The following is a 21,047-nucleotide window of genomic DNA, read 5'->3' on the forward strand; positions in this document are numbered from 1 at the left end:
AAGGAGTTAATAGGAGCACAATAAATCAATATGAAGTACACTGCGTAATTTAGTATCTCTAATATTGTGAAGGGAAACAGCACAAACAGATACTGCAGAATACTAGACAGTGACAGCCAACTGAACTTCTGTATTTGAGGAGTAGTAAGACACATAAGGATAAACAAAATTTCATATAATCTTGCTTGTTGAACCTCTAAAAATATGGTTTAATATAATATCAGATGAACCTCATTGTAAGATCTGGTTATGATTAACTGGGGCTTCAAAGCATGAATGCAGAAACACCTCTATCACGCCTCATTTAAAGTATCTTTATTGCCTACAAATTATATAAACTGGCCATCAGAATATACACATCAAAATTTATATTCCAAAACTCTGTTATACATCAGTGAACCGAGTTAACAGTGCAATGCCACATCAAATCCACAACTGTACATTGTTAGATTTCCAATCAAATAGCTTATTGAATCCATTTACAATAGTATATTTGCCCTAGATTTATTTAATCGAAAGAGACAGCATCGCTCAATTTTACAACTATTAAGCCACAATGAAAAACAGAAGTGTGAAAAACACTTAGTTCTACTGAATTACACAGGTTACAAATAAGAAAAAAAGAAACACTTGAAATTGGTGGTTAAAGAAAAATATGTTTTTTAAATGACAAATCAGCAGAAAATAATTTAGTATACCAAAAGGTATAAAAAAAGTTAAAACCTGCAGTTTGGAAAATAATTCAAGAGTTACATACTCTTTCTCTGAAGGAAACGGTTGTTAAAACCTTGATCACGCTAGTTTAGTTTTATTTGCAAGTTACTCAGAATGAAAGTAATGATTATACACAAGTTTTACACTATCAACAGTCAGAGGAATTTTTCTATTTAGTGTACAGACTTATATCAGTGTAAGTGTTAACAAATGTTAATAAAAGTGTTAATAGATTGGAGGGAGGTATAACTACAAGCAACAATGCTATCTTTCAAAATTATATTTCACACTTACATTGCCATAGGATTGTTTGACAAAAAGTGAATCTCTTTTTAAGGAAAAAATCTTGCAACTTGGTTTACATATATACTTGAATCATGGCTCTCTATCATTAATTAAAAGTAGCAGTGGATACAAAAAGAAAAGTCCTATATTTGTTGAAGCAGGAATCAGAATTGTTTGAAATTTATTCAGGGTGCTCCTGGATTTCGCCATCCACCGAAGGCACTCTCTAAATGTCGAGCCACACCCAGACAGAGATGGTCATTATGGTGATTAGCTACAAGCTGAATTCCAAGAGGCAGCCCCTCTTTGCTCAACCCAAGGGGACACTGAGTCGCTGGCAGTTCAAGCACATTAAAAATAGCTAGAACAGGAAATTACAAATATATTAAAATCATTAAACAGCTTTTAAAATGAAGCTTACCCAGATTATTATTTCTATAGGATCAGAAAACATAAATGGAAATTAGTGAAAAGTTACTCTTTACTCAGTGCAATAAATGTCTGCAATGATCTAACAAGCAAAATAATCAAGGCAAAAACATTGGATATTCAAAATACAATTAGATGTCATGCTGGTGGAATTAATATACTAGGGAAATGAGGTTTGATGTTACCAATTGGCCCATTCTCATCCCTGACATTTCTTATGTTCTTAAATTTGATATAAACATTATTACTACTATTAGTAACTGTGCGACCAGATAACATCATTCTATTTAATAAAAAAGTGTTAAATATTACTAACATTGTTGATAAATAGGGTTATGCCATAATTTAAGAGCAAGGGGTTACACATTGGGAAAAAAAAATGGGAAACATAATAAATGGTGTTGAACTAGCCAGAAAGAGGCTGAAATAGATCTGGGAGTAACAACAGGCTCAATGCTTTATGACCAGTCACTGCAGACTCAATGTTTCATGACCAGTCACTGCAGAACAGCAACCAACAAAGCAAACAAATTATTGAACTATAATGTCAAATCATTAGAGTACAAGTTTGAGGCCATTACATTGAAACTTTTTGAAGCGATAGTTGGGCCATGCCTGAGAATTGCATTTAGTTCTGGTCATTGAAGGACAAGGGAAACAACCAAGTCCAGGGAAGCAGCACAGAGAAGAACCATAAGGCTGATCCATAGTGTCAGAGAAGTTTGTTATGAAAAAAGGTTAAGTAAATTCAGACTGTTCAGTATTGCAAAGAAATTAATAAGAATGGATCATAGAGATATGCAACATATGAAGAGATTTAGAAAAGATTAATTTAAAGAACTATTTCAAGTTAAACCGCAACTGCAGGACAAGGGGACATACGTGCAAACTGGTAAAAGACAAGTTCAGGACCAGGAAGCACTTCAGGCAGAGAGTGACTAACACTTGGAATAACTTTCCAGATATGGTACTGAACACAAAAACTCTGGAATCATTCAAGAGGCAGCTAGATAATGTGACTGAGCAGGGGTAGGGGCACCATAGTTTTCTATAGAAAGATAACCTAGATAGGCTGAGTGGGCTCCTTCAACCGTGTCTTTGTGTCAATGTACCAGCATATTCCTGTTAAATTCTCAATGGAAGGCTTTCAGAGTCAAAGACTAACAACCAGCTCCCAGAGATATATTACCGGGCCACCACTCTGTATCCAATAGTACAGACAAGTCATTAAATCAGGAAGGGTAGATTCTAAGGAAACAGATTGAGTCAATTCAGCCAACTTAATTGGAGATTTCCCAAATTATCAATCTGGTGGCACAGTCTTTCAAAATGATCTCTCAATGATGCAAGGGTCTCTCCGGACACTCAGGGAGAAGTTGATAGAAAGGACAAAGCAGGAGGTCGTATTGTGCTTTGACCAGAAACATGGCAAAAAACCATGACTGGCTAATGGTAAAATATCTTTTGGCACTTTGAGCAGTGCCTAAACCCAAACATGACATTTTTATTTTTGGGCCAAGTGCATGAAAAATAAGAATTATTTGACCAATGCAGGTGAACTACACAAGTCTGAAGTTGTCAATTTGCCCAATTAATTGCCTGAGCACATGCTAATAACGTGTGTAGGTTTGGAATGAAGTTGTAAATTATGTACTGCACACTTTAGATCGATTTACTTCAGACGAAGTACAATAGATGCCCATGTGGATGCGGTCGACAATAAAACTTTTGAATTCTTTATTGTGTTTGTTCTTTGACAAGAAAAGTTATAAAGAAAGTGTATTTTACAAGAAAGGACTGTTTAAAACTTTCAGCATTTTATTTAAGATTTTGAAGTTTAAAAATATTCAACTTTATGTGTGCTACTTACCTGTGTATGCGAAGTTGAAGGGCATAAGTTTAGGGTGGTGGTGCCTGGGTGCAATTTTCGGATGGGATGGGTATAAAAATACACCATCATCTCCTAGCAGACTGGAAAACTCAGCTTGAAGATTTTGACACATGCTCATCAGCTTAGCATTACGACGGTGATTTACCTTGGCCAAATCCTCCACAATGCCAAGACCTATATTAAGAAACAGAACAAACTACATCAGGTCTGTTCAGGCAATAGTATTTAATTAACTTACAGTACAATTTACAAGTTTATAAAGGTTGTCAAGGATACAAAATGTATTTTAAGACTACTATGCCCAATCACGTTGATGGCCTTGCAAGACTATATTATGCCTTACATTCACGGATTCAGACCAAGAAAACTCCAATGCACAACTTCCAATATTGCAAACTGAAGATACCACATCGGCCCCAGTTCAATAAGACACTTGTACAAATGGAATCAACTGTTTAACACAAGCTACAAACTCGATGAATGGATATCACAACCTCATGCCTCCTGAGCCAGTATCCCATACCCATGGCACCTTGAATAAAAACTTATTTATTTATAGATAATTTGCCAGGGATGGATTCATGGAGGGGCTAGCTTGACTGAAGCACAGGCTGGAAGAATTATATTACTTGACAGCTATGTGCAGTTTATGTGCCCAGGAATTATGTGCCCAATCTTTTGCCCTGGTCAACACCCTGATCTTAGAAGGCACTGTTTGGAATGGTCGTGTGTGCGTGTGGAGGGGAGTTAGATGGAGAGAGAAAGGGGAGTGAGGGCAGAGTTTCCAAGAACATGCATGCAGGACACTTCATTACTGAAAGGCTTCTGCAGCCAAATCCACCTAAATGCTTAGATAAATAAAAGTATGCTTGAAAAACCACTATGCTAGTAGATTCAGCAAATGGCCTCACTAGAACAGCTATGGTACATCTCATGCTTATGGGTCTTTTCTGCCCTTCATACACCAGATCTTTTGGATTCTCTAATATTCAGTTAAGACAAGGGTACTGATTTTAGACCAGTATCCATAGTGAGACGATCGGTTAGCAGACTTGCTACACTGCTTACTGTGCCTCAGACTAAAATCAGCAACAAATTGTACAGGGTTTCACTCCACCATAGCTAATTTTTGATGTTACGAGAGCCTGAGTATCTGCTTTCCCTCAACATTAAAAGATTGAAAAATTAAAGTGTCCAGGAGGTCTACTGTACTGCTTGAGCACTTTTAAAATCTTGGATACTACCTGCATTCTACCTCAGTAAGAAGTCAAAGTGATACAAGACTATCTATTCAAGGCAATTTTACTTTTTGCTTCAATGCAGTCTAAACCGCTTTGTAATGGCGCAAATGTAGCAGTATAATTGCACCTTAATACATCGATTACAACACAGATGAATTGCATTCTGCCAAGGTAGACTTTACCTATAGCAGGAAGTGTATATGCCGATAGTCCCAGAATCTTTTTAGCCAGTTCCCACAGTGGCTTTACTTCCTTCCCACAGTCTCTCATCAATTCTTTGAAAGACTCAGGCTCCTGTTAAAATAATGTACACTATAACCAATGGTGTAACTTTTGTTTCTTTAAAATATAAGTTTACAGTCTTGACTTTATTATGCGTCTAATTAACACAGATAGTTATCTCACGTACACAGGAGGAAAAATCTCCAAACACATCACAAAATGGAATTTAACAAATTGCTTAGTTCAAAACCCAGTTATGAAAATTTGCATCCTTGTAATCCAGAGCTGCCAGTCAGTCTTCCAGACACATCAACCAAAATATTTGGGTTAGTGTAACTGGTTTGAACTCTTCCTTCAATTTGGAAGTCAGGACTTTTACATCCAAGTACATGGATTGGAATCCTCCCAAATCTTTCAGGGCCACAGCAATGAGCAGAGGAACCCTGCATTTCCCCAACTTGGCCCTTCCTACAGCCTGTGAAGGAAACAGTTTATGCGACACATTGGTTGTAAGATTCTGATCTGAATACTGCAACTGTTCGCCCACCCAAAGAAGAAAAAAAAATCACACCCCGCAGTCTTGGGGAAATCACACAAAATTGAGAGCACAGCCTTCTTTTAATCTCTTATCCCTACATCTAAGAGTGGATAGTTCAGACCATAGCAATATCAATAAAGTGGGGAGACAAGATAGGTTGCAATGGAGAGCAAGAGGTTGGAGGCTCAAAGTGAGTCAGGGAACAAGCTTTTTTACAGTCTACTAATCAGAATCATAGAAAGGTTACAGCATGGAAGGAGGCCATTCGGCCCATTGAGTCCGCACCGGCTCTATGCAAGAGCAATCCAGCTAGTCCCACTCCCCTGCCCTATCTCCATAGCCCTGCAAACTTTTTCCTTTCACGTACTTATCCAGTTCCCTTTTGAAGGCCATGATTGAATCTGCCTCCACCACCCCCTTGGGCAGTGCATTCCAGATCCTAACCACTCGCTGTGTAAAAAAGTTTTTCCTCACGTCATCTTTGGTTCTTTTGCCAATCACTTTAAATCTATGTCCTCTGGTTCTTGACCCTTCCGCCAATGGGAACAGTTTCTCTCTAACTACTCTATCAAATCTCCTCGCAACCATCTCTGTTCCAAGGAGAACAACCCTAGCTTCTCCAGTCTATCCACGTAAATAAAGTTCCTCATCCCTGGAATCATTCCAGTAAATCTCTTCTGCACCCTCTCTAAGGCCTTCACATCTTTCCTAAAGTGCAGTGCCCAGAACCAATGTTTTATAAAGGTTCATCATGACTTCCATACTTTTGTACTCTGTGCCTCTATTTATAAAGCCCAGGATCCTGTATGCTTTTTTAAACCACTTTCTCAACCTGCCCTGCCACCTTCAACAATTTGTGCACATATACCCCAGATCTCTCTGTTCCTGTACCCCTTTTAGAGTTGTGCCCTCTAGTTTATATTGCCTCTCCTCATTCTTCCTACCGAAATGCATCACTTTGCATTTTTCTGCATTAAATTTCATCTGTCACTTGTCTGCCCATGCCACCAGCCTGTCTATATCCTCTTGAAATCTATCACTATCCTCCTCTCTGTCTACTACCCTTCCAAGTTTTGTGTGCACCAAAGAAGAGCAAAATGTTAGAATGAATGAAAAACATAACTTGTTTTCATTATTTGTGTGTGGAATTTTGACAGTAGGCATTGGCAGGCTGTTTGACTGCAGGGGGGCATTACAGCCAAGCTAGATCGTATCCTCACTGGATGTCTACATGCACACACTTCCAGCAGGGATCGCTGGATAGTCGAACGGGCCTACATTCTCTGACATTTAGAAGAATGAGAGGTGAAACATGTAAGATTCTAAGAGGGCTTGACAGTGAAGATGCTGAGAGGATGTTTCCTGGCTGGAGAGTCTAGAACTAGGGAATATAGTCTCAGGATAAGGGGTTGGATATTTAGGACTGCAATGAGAAGGAATTTCTTCACTCTGAGGGTTGTGAATCTTTGGAATTCTCTACTCCAGGGAGCTGTGGATGATCAGTCATTGAGTATATTCAAGGCTGAGATAGATAGATATTTGGACTCTAGGGAAATCAAGAGATATGGGGATCAGACGGGAAAGTGGAGTTGAGATTGAAGATCAGCCACGCTCTTATTGAATTGCGGAGCAGGCTCGAGGGGCCGTATGGCGTACTCCTGCTCCTATTTCTTATGTTCTTACGTGTGGAGCATAAATGCTGACGTAGACCAGTTGGGCCAAATGGCCTGTTTCTGGTGCTGTAAACTCAATGTACATACAAGATTCAAGTCCAGACTTTCTGAAAGCACTAACTTTGAATTAGATTGAGCTGGTGCTGGATGAGAAAGGGGACCAGTTTTCAACAGGGGAGGAGGGAATCTGACAGCTGCTAACTCTCAGGCAGCAAAAAGATGTAAAAGACTATAATAATTAGTATGGCTTACATTTGAAGCTGTGCTGGAGTAGAAAATGATACAGGCCATACTCAAAGAACTGCACAGACCAACTTTCAAGACTTATTAAAATTGCAGAAAACTACACAAGTTGACAAATCTATCAAAAATTTGCAAAAAATACAATTAGGAATCATTTTAAATTTTAGAAATGTGTTAAAAAAAAACCAGTCAATAGTGACAAGTAAATTTGAAGACTAGCAACAGAAATTAATATCGAGGTGAACCACAAAAGGTATAATAAATATTGATAACTGATCATTTGAAATGCATTAATGAATACATCAACAACTTACATTTATAATCCTACATTACAACAGTGACTACACTACAACCAATGAAGTACTTTTTTGCAATGTGCTTTGGGATGCTCTGAGGTCGTGAAAGGCACTACATAAATGCAAGTTTTTCTTTCTTTTAGTAAAATGTCCCAACGTGCTTCAGAGGGGCATGATCTGACAAAAATTGACCCCGAGCCAAAGGAGGAGATATTAGGACAGATGACTAAAGGCTTGGTCAATGAGGTAGGGTTTAAGGAGCGTCTTAAAGGAGAAGAGAGAGGAGGAGGTGATTAGGGAGGGAATTCCAGAACTTAGGGCATAGACGGCTGAAGGCATGTGTGCTAACGATGGGGCGAAGGAAGCGAAGTATGCACAAGAGGCCAGAGTTGGAGGAACACAGAGTTCTTGGCGGGTTTACGAAGATAGGGAGGGGAGAGGCCATGAAGGGATTTGAATATGAGGAGGGAGAATTTTAAATTCGAAGCGTTGTAGGTCAGCGAGCATAGGGATGACGGGTGAACGGGACTTCGTGCGAGTTACGATATGGTTTTGGATGAGCTCTAGTTTCTGGAGGATGGAAGATGGGAGGCTGGCCAGGAGAACATTGGAATAGTCGAGTCTGGAGGTAACAAAAGCATGGATGAGGGCTTCAGCACCAAATGGGTTGAGACAAGGGCAGGGACTGGTGCTATTATGGTGGTGGAAATAGGCGATCTTTGTGATTGAGAGGATATGGGGTCAGAAGCTAGGACGCTAAGGTTGCGAACAGTCTGGTTCAGCTCGAGACAGTGGAATAAAGATCTAGGCAATAACTAAATTTTTATTTCTGACACCATAGAGATTATTGAACAACCTTATACTTCATTTTGTACTTGCACTAGCATAATTACAGCAATCTTATATTTTTCAAGTTTAAATTCAGGGTTTCTTTCATGGAGAAAGAGAACATACTGTTCCTTTCCCACTTTCCGAGCTCGGAGACATTGCGATGCATCAGGGAGGGGGAGAATTATCTGGACACTTAGATCCAGGAGGCAGTCACAACCCCTTAGGTTAGGTCATAGTTTAGAGTTGGTCAGTGGTCAGGGACAGGAGGATGTGATTGCGGGTCAGGCAGGTATGGGGACCCAGGATGCAGCGATGGAGAAGCCGCAGCCTTCGCCCTTGTCCAACAGGTACGAGGTGCTTGCTACTTGTATGGATGAGAACAAGGACTGTAGGGAGGATGGGCAAACTGACCACAGCACCGTGGTACAGGAGGCCATTCAAGTGGGGGGAGTGAAAAGAAATGTGGTAGTGGTAGGAGACAGTATAATCGGGGGATAAATACTGTTCTCTGCAGCCGCAACCAAGAGTCCCAAATGCTGTGTTACCTGCCCGGTGCCAGGGTGAAAGACATCTCCTCGCGGCTAGAAAAGAATTTGCAGCACGAGGGGGTGGATCCAATTGTCGTGGTCCACGTAGGGACCAACAACATAGCAGAACCTCGTTCCTAGTTCTACCCAAGATAGTTTGAGGAGCTAGGGTCTAAGTTAATAAGCAGAACCTCAAAGATAATAATCTCTGGATTACTACCTGAGCCACGTGCAAATTGGCATAGGGACAGAGAGTTAAATGCGTGGCTCAAAGAGTGGTGTGGGAGGAAGGGGTTTCGATTCATGGGACACTGGCACCACTACTGGGGCAAGAGAGCACTGTTCAGATGGGACGGGCTCCACTTAAACCGGGCTGGGGCCAGCATCCTGGCAAATCGAATAGCTAGGGCTATACATAGGTCCTTAAACTAAAAAAGGGGGGGGGGGGGGTGGGGGGAGTCAGGTGAGGGGAAATTTAGAAATCTAATGAGAAAAGTTAATACAATAGAACAGTGTAGTGACTTAGGTGAAGATAAGCAGAGTGTGGCAGGAAGGGACAGAGAGTTTACCAATAATAGTGCAACAACAAGTACGGTCAAAGCAGGAAAAAATGGTAAAAAGTTAAAATTAAAGGCTCTTTATGAGATTTGGAACAAGATAGATAAATTAATTGCACAAATACAGATAAATGGGTTTATCCTAATAGCCATTACAGAGACACGGTTGCAGTATGACCAAGGTTGCCAACAAAATATTCCAGGGTACATGACATTTAGAAAAGACAGGCAGAATGGAAAAGGAGAGGTTGTAGCCCTAATAATGAAGGATGAGATAAAGACAGTAGTGAGTATGGATCTTGGCTCGGAGGATCAGAAAGTAGAATCAGTATGGATGGAAACAAGAAATAACGAGGGGCAGAAAACATTGGTGGGAGTAGTTTATAGGCCCCCTAATAGTAGCTATACCTTTGGACAGAGTATTAATCATGAAATAATAGGAGCTTGTAGCAAAGGTAATGCAGTAATCATGGGGGACTTTAATCTGCATATAGACTGGGCAAATCAAACTGGCAAAGGTAGTGTGGAAAACAAGTTCATGGAATATATTCAAGACTGTTTCCTAGAGCAATACATCATGGAACCAACCAGGGAATGGGCTAATTTAGATCTTGTATTGTGTAATGAGATAGGGTTAATTAGTAATCTCACAGTAATAGAACCTCTGGAGAAGAGAGATCATATGATAGAATTTCATATTGAGTTCGAAAGTAACAAACTTAAGTCAAAAACTAGTGTCTTAAACTTAAACAAAGCCAATTACATAGGTATGAGGGGAGAGTTGTCAAAGGTAGATGGGAAATTAAATTGAAGGGTTTGATAGTTGAAAAGCAATGGCAAACATTTAAAGAAATATTTCAATATTCTCAACAAATATACATTCCAATTAAGGAAAAAAAACTCAGTGGGAAAAGTGATCCACCTGTGGCTAACTAAAGAAGTTAAGGAGAGTATTAGATTGAAAGAAGAGGCCTAAAATGTTGTCAAGAGTAGTCGTAAGCCTGGGGATTGGGAGAGTTTTAGAAACCAACAATGACCAAAAAATTGATCAAAAGGGAGAAAATAGAATATGAAAGTAAACTAGCAAGAAATATAAAAATGGATTGCAAGAGCTTCTACAAGTATGTAAAAAGAAAGAGTAGCACAAGTCAACACAGGTCCCTTAGAGGCTGAGACAGGAGAAATTATAATGGGGAATCAGAAATGGCAGATGTATTAAACAAATATTTTATATCTGTCTTCAAAAGTAGAAGACACAAAAAGCATACCAGAAATAGTGGGGAACCAAAGGGTAAATGAGAGTGAGGAACTTAAAACAATTAATATCACTAGAGAAAAAGTACTGGACAAAGTAATGGGACTAAAAGCCGACAAATCCCCTGGACCTGATGGCCCACATCCTAGGGATCTAAAAGAGGTGGCTGCAGAGATAGTGGATGCATTGTTTGTGATCTTCCAAAATTTCCCTTGATTCTAGAACGGTCCCAGTGGATTGGAAGGTAGCAAAAGTAATTCAAGAAAAGAGGGAGAGTGAAAACAGGGAACGACAGGCCAGTTAGCCTGACATCAGTCATTGGGAAAATGCTGGAATCCATTATTAAGGAAGTGGTAACAGGGCACTTAGAAAATCATAATATAATTAGGCAAAGTCAACATAGTTTTATGAAAGGGAAATCGTGTTTGACAAATCTATTAAGAGTTTTGAGAATGTAAATAGCAGGGTAGATAAAGGGGAGTCAGTGGATGTAGCACATTTGGATTTTCAAAAGGCATTCGATAAGGTGCCACACAAAAGGCTGTTACACAAGGTAAGGGCTCATGGGGTTGGGGGTAACATTTTAGCATGGATAGAGGATAGGTTAACGGACAGAAAAAAGATAGTAGGAATAAATGGGTCATTTTCAGGTTGGCAGGCTGTAACTAGTGGGGTGCCGCAAGGATCAGTGCTTGAGCCTCAGCTACTTACAATCTATATTAATGACTTAGATGAAGGGACCCAGTGTAATGTAATCCAAGTTTGCTAGGGATACAAAGCTAGGTGGGAATGTAAGCTGTAAGGAGGACAGAGTTTGCAAAGGGATACAGACAGGTTAAGTGAGTGGGCAAGGTAGTGGCAGATGGAGTATAATGTGGGGAAATGTGAGGTTATTCTCTTTGGTAGGAAGAATAAAAAAACAGAATATTTTTTAAATGGTGAGAAACTATTAAATATTGGGGTTCAGAGATATTTGGGTGTCCTCGTCAACAAAACAGGGAAAGTTAACATGCAAGTACAGCAAGCAATTAGGAAGGCATATGATACGTTGGCCTTTATTGCAAGGGGGTTGGAGTACAAGAGTAAGGAAGTCTTGCTACAATTGTACAGGGCTTTGGTGAGACCACATCTGAGTACTGTGTACAGTTTTGGTCTCCTTACCTAAGGAAGGACATACTTACCTCAGAGGCAACAAAGATTCACTAGATTGATTCCTGGGATGAGAGGATTGTCCTATGAGGAGAGATTGAGAAGAATCGGCCTATATTCTCTGGAGTTTAGAAGAACGAGGTGATCTCATTGAAGCATATAAAAAAAAATTTTTTTTTTTTTTTTAAAAGAGGGCTTGACAGGGTAGATATGGAGAGGCTGTTTCCCTCGCTAGTGAGTCTAGAACTAGGGGGCATAGTCTCAGGATAAGGGGTGGGCAATTTAGGACTGAAATGAGGAGCAATTTCTTTACTCAGAGGGTGGTGAATGTTTGGAATTTTCTACCCCAGAGGGCTGTGGATGCTCAGTTGTGGAGTATATTCAAGATGGAGATGGATAGATTTTTTGGACTCTAAGGGAAATCAAAGGATATGGGGATCGGGTGGGAAAGTGGAGTTGAGGTCGAAGTTCAGCCATGATCTTATTAAATGGCGGAGCAGGCTCGTGTGGCCGTATGGCCTACTCCTGCTCTTATTTCTTATGTTCTTATGTCAGAAATAATCAATGCAACCGTACCTTGCCATCAGTCCCTTCGGTGAACATCATTGCTGACCAAATCTGAAAGGCATACTTCATCTTGTGGATCTGAACTTGTTGTACCTGAACACCAAACTGCACTTCAAGATATGCAATTAACTGAAAAATGCAAAAATATATCAAAACATTAAATATGCAGTGTCATCAAGATTTACTTTATCACTTGAGAATATTAAAAGATAGCAGAAAACAAAAACAGCCAATAAAAATATTTTAGCCAATATTTAAGGTATTGCAAGGCTCTTGATTTAACTTCCGAGATTGTCAGTCAATTCAAATCCACCAATGCCCTTGTGATTGATTTCATTCGGATTTAGAGATTTGTTAGTTGACCAGTTTGGTCAATTCTTAGCTAATTCATGAAGGATCAAGAGCTCACTTTCCCAAACTGCAAATGTTACATCATGTGCCATGACAGGCTCGATGGACTAGCTGTTTATCATCTGTCCTTTGTCGTACGTTCGTAGCTAGCTAACTGGAGATTTTCTGCAAGTAATAATTACCCCTACAGGGTTTCAAAAAAATAATAGTAATGCTAGCAAGAAAGCAGAAAAGCAATTACATAACATTAAAAGTATTTTGAACAAAAAGCAAAATACTGCAGATGCTGGAAATCAAACAAAATTGCTGGAGATACTCAGCAGGTCAGGCAGCACCTGTGGAGAAAACAGACAAGTTGATGTTTCATCAGAATTGGAAGATGTTACAGATAAACAACACTGAAAAAAAAACAGAACAAGGGGAAGGGGGAGAAAATAAGTACAACCACACAGAGGAAAAGAAATAGAATGACCTGTAATGTGCTTCAGTGGAGAGCAGGAGATGGTTAAATGGCAGAAGTGACGTTAGCATGAGAAATACATTGCCTTGTGTTGTAGCTTTCAACCTTGCTGCTGTTCTACATATGTGGAGATGCCGGTGATGGACTGGGGTTGACAATTGTAAACAATTTTACAACACCAAGTTATAGTCCAGCAATTTTATTTTAAATTCACAAGCTTGTGAATTTAAAATAAAATTGCTGGACTATAACTTGGTGTTGTAAAATTGTTTACAAAGTTCTACATATGGGCCTTGGCTTCTTTTAAAAAAAATACTATCATCCCCTGACCCTCACTGGATTCAAAGTCAGCTGGCAGTGACTTTCACTTTTTCCACTTTCATATTGTAATTTCCTCACATCACTGTCCCGTATCTTACAAAACCAATTATTTGCAAATTAAATGTGGACTTCAGTGGGTTTGTTATGTTCTTTGCTCCTCTGATGAAACCCACCAGTCAGCACAGCAGGGAAGCTTGTTCACTGACAACAATGGACCATGATGTGGAGATGCCGGTGATGGACTGGGGTTGACAATTGTAAACAATTTTACAACACCAAGTTATAGTCCAGCAATTTTATTTTAAATTCACAAGCTTTCGGAGGCTTCCTCCTTCCTCAGGTGAACGTTGTTGGAAATGAAATCCTCGGAATGAAATCGCATTTATAAATCACAGAACAATGCTTGGTGATTACAGACAGTTTTTTCAACTGCCCGTTGCCAAGGCAATCAGTGTGCAGACAGACAGGTGTTACCTGCAAGGTCTCCGAATATACAAATCATCAAAAAAAAGAGCTAGAGAGGTAGAAACATAGAAAAGACAGCAACTGACCCGTTATATTAAAAACAGATAACATTTGTTCGCTGGTGGGGTAACGTGTAGCGTGACATGAACCCAAGATCCCGGGTTGAGGCCGTCCTCATGGGTGCGGAACTTGGCTATCAATTTCTGCTCGACGATTTTGCGTTGTCGTGTGTCTCGAAGGCCGCCTTGGAGTATGCTTACCCGAAGGTCGGTGGCTGAATGTCCTTGACTGCTGAAGTGTTCCCCGACTGGGAGGGAACCCTCCTGCCTGGCGATTGTTGCGCGGTGTCCGTTCATCCGTTGTCGCAGCGTCTGCATGGTCTCGCCAATGTACCATGCTCTGGGGCATCCTTTCCTGCAACGTATGAGGTAGACAACGTTGGCCGAGTCACAGGAGTATGAACCATGCACCTGGTGGGTGGTGTCCTCTCGTGTGATGGTGGTATCTGTGTCGATGATCTGGCATGTCTTCCAGAGGTTACCGTGGCAGGGTTGTGTGGTGTCGTAAACGCTGTTCTCCTGAAAGCTGGGTAATTTTCTGCGAACGATGGTCTGTTTGAGGTTGGGTGGCTGTTTAAAGGTGAGTAGTGGAGGTGTGGGGATGGCCATAGCGAGGTGTTCGTCGTCATTGATGACATGTTGAAGGCTGCGGAGAACATGGCGTAGTTTCTCCGCTCCGGGGAAGTACTGGACGACGAAGGGTACTCTGTTGGTTGCGTCCCGTGTTGGTCTCCTGAGGAGGTCTATGCGATTTTTTTTTGTTTTTTTTTGGTGATTTGTATATTCGGAGACCTTGCAGGTAACACCTGTCTGTCTGCACACTGATTGCCTTGGCAACGGGCAGTTGAAAAAACTGTCTGTAATCACCAAGCATTGTTCTGTGATTTATAAATGCGATTTCATTCCGAGGATTTCATTTCCAACAACGTTCACCTGAGGAAGGAGGAAGCCTCCAAAAGCTTGTGAATTTAAAATAAAATTGCTGGACTATAACTTGGTGTTGTAAAATTGTTAACAATGGACCAACAGAGGTATTAAAAACCTTTTTGACTTGTTTCTGGTTGACATGGTAGGGGAAAAATTGGATAAGGGTCCGTTCTGGGCGATGGTAGCGTGATGCGCTACCACCCTGCACTGAACGGACCCTGGGCAAACAAGACGCAAGTTTGGTCCCCAGGGAACACTTACCTGCGTTTCTTTCCAGGCCTTGCAAGTGGAATGAATGCAATTGGCACTTTCCACCACCAGAGGGCACTCCATCTCAAAGGGAGGATGTTTTTTTAGAAATCTCTTAACAGGTAGCTTATACCTGTTATTTGATGAAAATAGCAGTCTGCATGGAGTCTGAACAGAGATCAGACATCGCACACGTAAAACACAAATGCAGATCCCATCCCTATGTTTACACACTGATGAGTTATGTTAAAACATTGAATAAAGGTTGCGCACTACTAAATCCCACATCCTCCAATATGCACACCAGACCTCACCAATCTGCCGATCTGAGTTGGTACCAGGCCTGCAAGAGTGCATGCACCAAGGTTCTCTGCTGATGCACTAGAGACCTTGGGTGCAAGAGGTGGACAGAAGGAGGGATATCCTATATCCGCAGAGGGGGCAAGAGGCCCTCCAGACATATACTCAAGAGACAGTGGGACCGCGGGGGACGAAGTCAATGCCAGGTGCACAGCATCATGAACATGGATGCCGTGCAGGAAGAAGTTCAATGCTTTGACGTGAGTGGTCAAGGTGAGTGAGGTCAACTGTCAAGTGGCGTCTCCTACCAACTGCACCACGCACTACACCCTCCATCCCCCACATACCAACAAACTCTTTCCATCAGTACTCAACTCTTCCAAGCAAATGCTTCTTCCCGCCCTTACACATTACCACTGTTTCAAGCTGCCCACTCACAACTCACAGGCCACACACACTGGCAGCTATTCAACCATGACAGGCACATTCACCCCAGACACACGTCCCACTTTCTTGCAGGAGAAGGTGGAGCATATCAAGAGGCAGCAAGTGGCAGTGGCATTTAGCCCCACGAGCCTGTTCCAACCTTCAATGAGATCATGGTGGACCTGTGACCTAACTCCATGTACCCGCCTTGGCCCCACATCCCTTAAATACCCTTGGTTCACAGAAATCTATCAACTCGGATTTAACATTCACAACTGAGCTAGCATCAACTGCCGTCTGCAGAAGAGCATTCCAAATGTCTCCCACCCTTTGCGTGTAGAAGCATTTCCTAACTTCACTCCTGCACGTCCTGGCTCTAAATGTTAGACTATGTCCCTGCTTCCTAGTATTGAAGACCAGGAGACCTCCAAAAACAATTACAAATGTCTCCGCAGCCAGAGGCAATAATCCAGTCACTAACCTGTAAATCCTGCATGGTCCCTTTAAATAGCACCGGTGAGTGGGTCCTTCAGGCACCCTAAGACACGTTCAGATTGTGCGTTGAGTTGAGCGTTAGATACCATTTTGGGACTTATCACTTCAAATCAGCGTTGCACACTGATTGAAGCCATTTTCTCCCTACTTTACGATTCCAGCGTTCAGGGTTAGCGAACCCCTATACCAAGATGGTGTCTGGCGCACGTCATGCAGGAAACATGCGTGCGCATCCAAGACGCACGGAGGGGCAGTGTAGCGCCGAAACAACGGGCGCTATGTGGCCCAATTTAGCGCCCGGTGAGTTCACTCCAGCAATTCCAAAACTTGCACCACATATCCCGAAACCGTGGAGATGAATTTCCACGGGGGCTTTCCTGATCGTCCACTATAGCTTCAGCAGAGGAGCTGTGGAAACCCTGGTAAATGGTGCAAATGCCATTTATGCCTGTGAAATGTATTCCCTATGCCTTTTCCTAACAGCAAATCACATTTAAGCTACTGTCCTTTTAGGAAAAAAAGAGTGTTATTTCCCCTTCCTGGAAACTCTCCTACTAAACCTTTCATTTAGATTTACCAAAATGTACTGTCAAGCTCTTTATGGTAAATGAGCAGTAATGGGCAATAGATTCCACATGACTTGGGTGAATGTCCCGCACTTCAATATTCCCCATCAGCCTTAGGAAAATAATCTACAGCTCTGGCTATCAAGCAGATACTTAAGGTTCAGTCTAAATTGCTAAACCTTGGGGTGGGCATGATTGATCATATGCTAGCACTCCATTGCTAGCAGTGATGCCTCTTTACACAAAATTGCAAAACGAGCTGGATTATTACCTTTCAGTTAAAAGCTGAGACACTAAACGGAGTATCTATCCACTAAATCAAAAGCAAAATACTGCGGATGCTGGAAATCTGAAATAAAAACAGAAAATGCTGGAAAAGTTCAGCAAGTGAGGCAGCATCTGTGAAGAAAGAAACAGAATTAATGTTTGAGGTCGAAGACCTTTCGTCAGAACAGTGCTGACGAAAGGTCTTCGTCCTGAGACGTTAACTGTTTCTTTCTTCACAGATGCTGCCTCACTTGCTGAGCTTTTCCAGCATTTTCTGTTTTTATTATCTATCCAGTATCCTTGTCCTTTCTTACTCTGGACTGGCACTCCTTGGTGACTCCCTACATCACTTGTTGTGGCTTATTTTAGAATTATTTAAAGTTAGCCCTCTGTTCTAGTACGCCAAAATCAACACTTTGAGTACAGGCAGTCTTTGTTGCATGGATTACCCAAATACGAGTGACTTCCTTTTAGCTTTAAATTGTATAGGTACATAAGTTCACATTATTCCTTTTCATAAGTTTAAACAGTCAAATTGGGCTTCCCTTGAAACCTAGGAGGTGCATGATTCTTGCTCAAACTTGACAGCATTCTGATTGTAACAAGTGTGGCAGGAAGAACAATCACCCAGTTCAGATACTGGAATATCAACTGAAGTCAATACTGGGACTGGAAACAAGGCTTTACTCTCAAGTGTCACTGAGAATTTAATGGACTGTGCCAGTATTACAAAGTATGATAACTGTAGTCACAGTCAAAGCCTTCTTTCAAAAAAGCAAGGTGCTCTGCGTCTTATACCCACGAGGGAAATGTGGAATGAGTTGGTATGGCTTGGTATTATTTAAAACTGACGCATGTTTGCCTGCAGAAAAGGAAGCTGAAATCTAATGTTTGGGGCCACAACATATCCATACTAAAGCTTTGGTTGATTTTTGCGACTAGTTGAGATTACCAGTTAGGAACAGAACTGAAGGACAGTGCAAGTTGACGGACAACTCTCTAACTGAAGTAGCGGTTGAGATTTCTTTACTATAAGATTAACCCGACAGACCTCTTGAACTGTTGCTCCAGTGACATCTAGATGGTTGATATGAGACTTCCATCAAAGCAACACAGATTCAACACTCATCTTAGCCAAATACAGAATTTTGAAAAAAAAGATATTGCTAGTCAGGCAATACATACACCAACAATTGCAAAACAAGTTGGATGGAAAACTATGAAAAACATACAAGCACCTGCAAAAAAAAGTACTTATAAAGACAAAGTAACCTACCAACTGAGAAAGCTAGATGTGATTACAAGTGTAGCAGTCTGGTGCAGATCACTGGCTCACACAACTACTGCATGAGCCAAAGGTCTTAAAGGGATACTGTCTAGTGACTCATTTGCATTCTGGTCTATTAATTTGTACGTGGATGATGAATGAATAAGGAATCTATACTTGACTGAATAAAAGACTTAACTTCCCATGATGGGAGCATGATTTGCATTATAAAACAATATAGTATTCGGAAAGCTGTTTTTTATTTTAAAATACAATTACAAAACAGTTCCAGTTAGTTAATAGCATTCAGACCTTGGAATCAGAAAACTGTGGGTTCAAGTCCCATTCCAGAATTTAAGCATATAATCTAGGCTGATACTTTAGTGCAGTACTGAGGAAATGCTGTCCTTCAGATGAGACATTAAACCAAGGCCTTCATCTGCCTGCTACGGTGGTTCAGGTGGATATTAAAGACACAATGGCACTACTTGAAGAGTAAGGAGTTTTCCCAACATTCTTTCTTCAACAACACTAAAAAGTTAACTGCATATTAATCTCATTGTAGTTTGTGGGACCTTACTGTACATGACATGGCTGCCACATTTGCCTACATAAAACAGTGACTACACATCAAAATATTTAAGTGAGTGTGAAGTGCTTTAGGACGTTTAAGACATAAGGTGCTACATAAATGCAATATAAATGCAATTTTTACTTTTTTATAAAAAAGGAAAAAGGACAAGGATGTGTGGATCACACCTTTTGAAAGTACAGGCAGCAGTTAGATACCTTTAGGAATTAAGTATTCCAACCTACCCTTCTCTGAGCGTGAATCAGTTCATTGTCCACTTTCGACAGGAATGGAGATCCTCCATCATGTTCCATGGAATAGAATTTCACTTTCTTGATGAAAACTTCTTCATCAAGCTTCACCCTTTTAAAATACAAAAATCGTAATAAGACAATTGAACATGGATTACTTTGAAAACAGAGTCTTGACAAGCTACTGTTCCTTAGAACCTAATGCAGTGCTACTAATAAACAAATTCTATTGAAACCTCTGTGAAATTAGGTTACATTTTATGTACAAGTTTTTATAGATGTCAGCACACACATACTTTTCCAGATAGCAAAGTAGGGTTAACAACTTCATGGTGGACTCCAAGTCAGGACACATGACAGCATTCCAAGTTGCAAATAGTTAGTGGAACAACATTGGGCATTTAAGTCTGTCAACTGTGTACATAGTCAGTGTACTCCTGGTGACACATCATAAAACTTACTTTTATGTACCTATGCTCTAAAGGGATGAAGACTTGTGTTTTGCAGTAGTACCTTTTTTTTTTAAGAACTGTTGATTTGATTGAAGTTCTTGTTGTCAGAGTGGTGCAAAAATCGTATACTGATAATGTTACGATTTAATACCCTACTATATTTAATCCAGATAGGTGAGGTAATATAATTGTCCATTTTAGAGAAAATGTTGTGACAGAACATTCAAAATGGCATAATCTTAAACAAGGGCTAGTTCTTTGAGTGGTTACATAAAAGCATACATTGCAGTGAGTCTTTCCAAGAATTCCTTATCTACAAATTTACACAGGAGCATTGTGTGAGTGAGTTTTTTCAAGTCATACATACAAAAATTCCTTTGTTATATACTCGTACGAACAGCTCCAAACACACACAAATGCATCACGAGTATAAATGTATAACAGGTACAAACATTGGAAATGCACATCATTTGTTCTGCTGTATCCAAGACACTAGGCAAATACCATATTGCAGTAAATTATTTACCACAGCTTACCTTATTTACATTATTCTTTGATTAAGGATCGACCTCCATATACAAATAGAAATTCCTTCCAATTTAGGGGGGGGAACAGAAGGGGGAAAGAGGATCGGGACAAGTCAGCTAGGGACATGATCCCATGGACAAAAATCACACAATCAGGCATTGTAAGCTTTCATGCCCCCAGCTCTGCTGATTCATAAACTCACTGAGGCAGACCCTCAGTTCCTTGTGCTTAAGAGGCAATAAAATGACATTAATGAAATTATTGTAAACAATATGAAATAAGCTAACTAGTGATTAAAAAATAACCATAAAACATTGACACGTGTGAAACTATAGAATGCTAAGAAAAATACAGAACTTTAATATTATAAGCTAATAATTTTAAGCCATATGCTCAAATGGAAGAGGAGTTGATTATGTGTATGGAAGCTAAATTTCAAATAAGGAAGACTATATCAATGCTTACATTCTTCCTCATTCATTCAACCTTCACGTACAACCAGAAAGCATGCCACGGTGGAACAAAACACTGCAGGTGGTGAGGACTTGCATTTTCAGATCATCTTGGAGCACAGCAACATTGTTCCAAATAGTTAACTAAAGTCACAAATGCTTTGAAAAAGCACGGACAATATTCCAGGTAGCTGTATTACAGCTAGCCTCTAGAGGAACCCA

At 40.5% G+C, this 21,047-nt stretch overlaps 1 protein-coding gene across 1 annotated transcript in view; it reads right to left on the minus strand.

Annotated features, from left to right (window-relative positions):
- Nucleotides 1-293: 293 nt before the first annotated feature.
- Nucleotides 294-21,047, minus strand: part of faah2a (fatty acid amide hydrolase 2a) — a 42,769-nt gene continuing 22,015 nt past the window's right edge. The window contains exons 7-11 of the mRNA XM_067996867.1: nucleotides 19,388-19,505; nucleotides 12,428-12,547; nucleotides 4,743-4,854; nucleotides 3,299-3,493; nucleotides 294-1,360 (exon numbers count right to left, since the gene is read on the minus strand). Of these exons, the coding sequence (XP_067852968.1) occupies nucleotides 1,185-1,360; nucleotides 3,299-3,493; nucleotides 4,743-4,854; nucleotides 12,428-12,547; nucleotides 19,388-19,505 (721 nt within the window). The 3' untranslated portion in view covers nucleotides 294-1,184. The remainder of the gene's footprint in view (nucleotides 1,361-3,298; nucleotides 3,494-4,742; nucleotides 4,855-12,427; nucleotides 12,548-19,387; nucleotides 19,506-21,047) is intronic.

Source organism: Heptranchias perlo, chromosome 15 (genome assembly GCF_035084215.1).
Source record: "Heptranchias perlo isolate sHepPer1 chromosome 15, sHepPer1.hap1, whole genome shotgun sequence".
Classification (NCBI taxonomy): Eukaryota; Metazoa; Chordata; class Chondrichthyes; order Hexanchiformes; family Hexanchidae; genus Heptranchias; species Heptranchias perlo.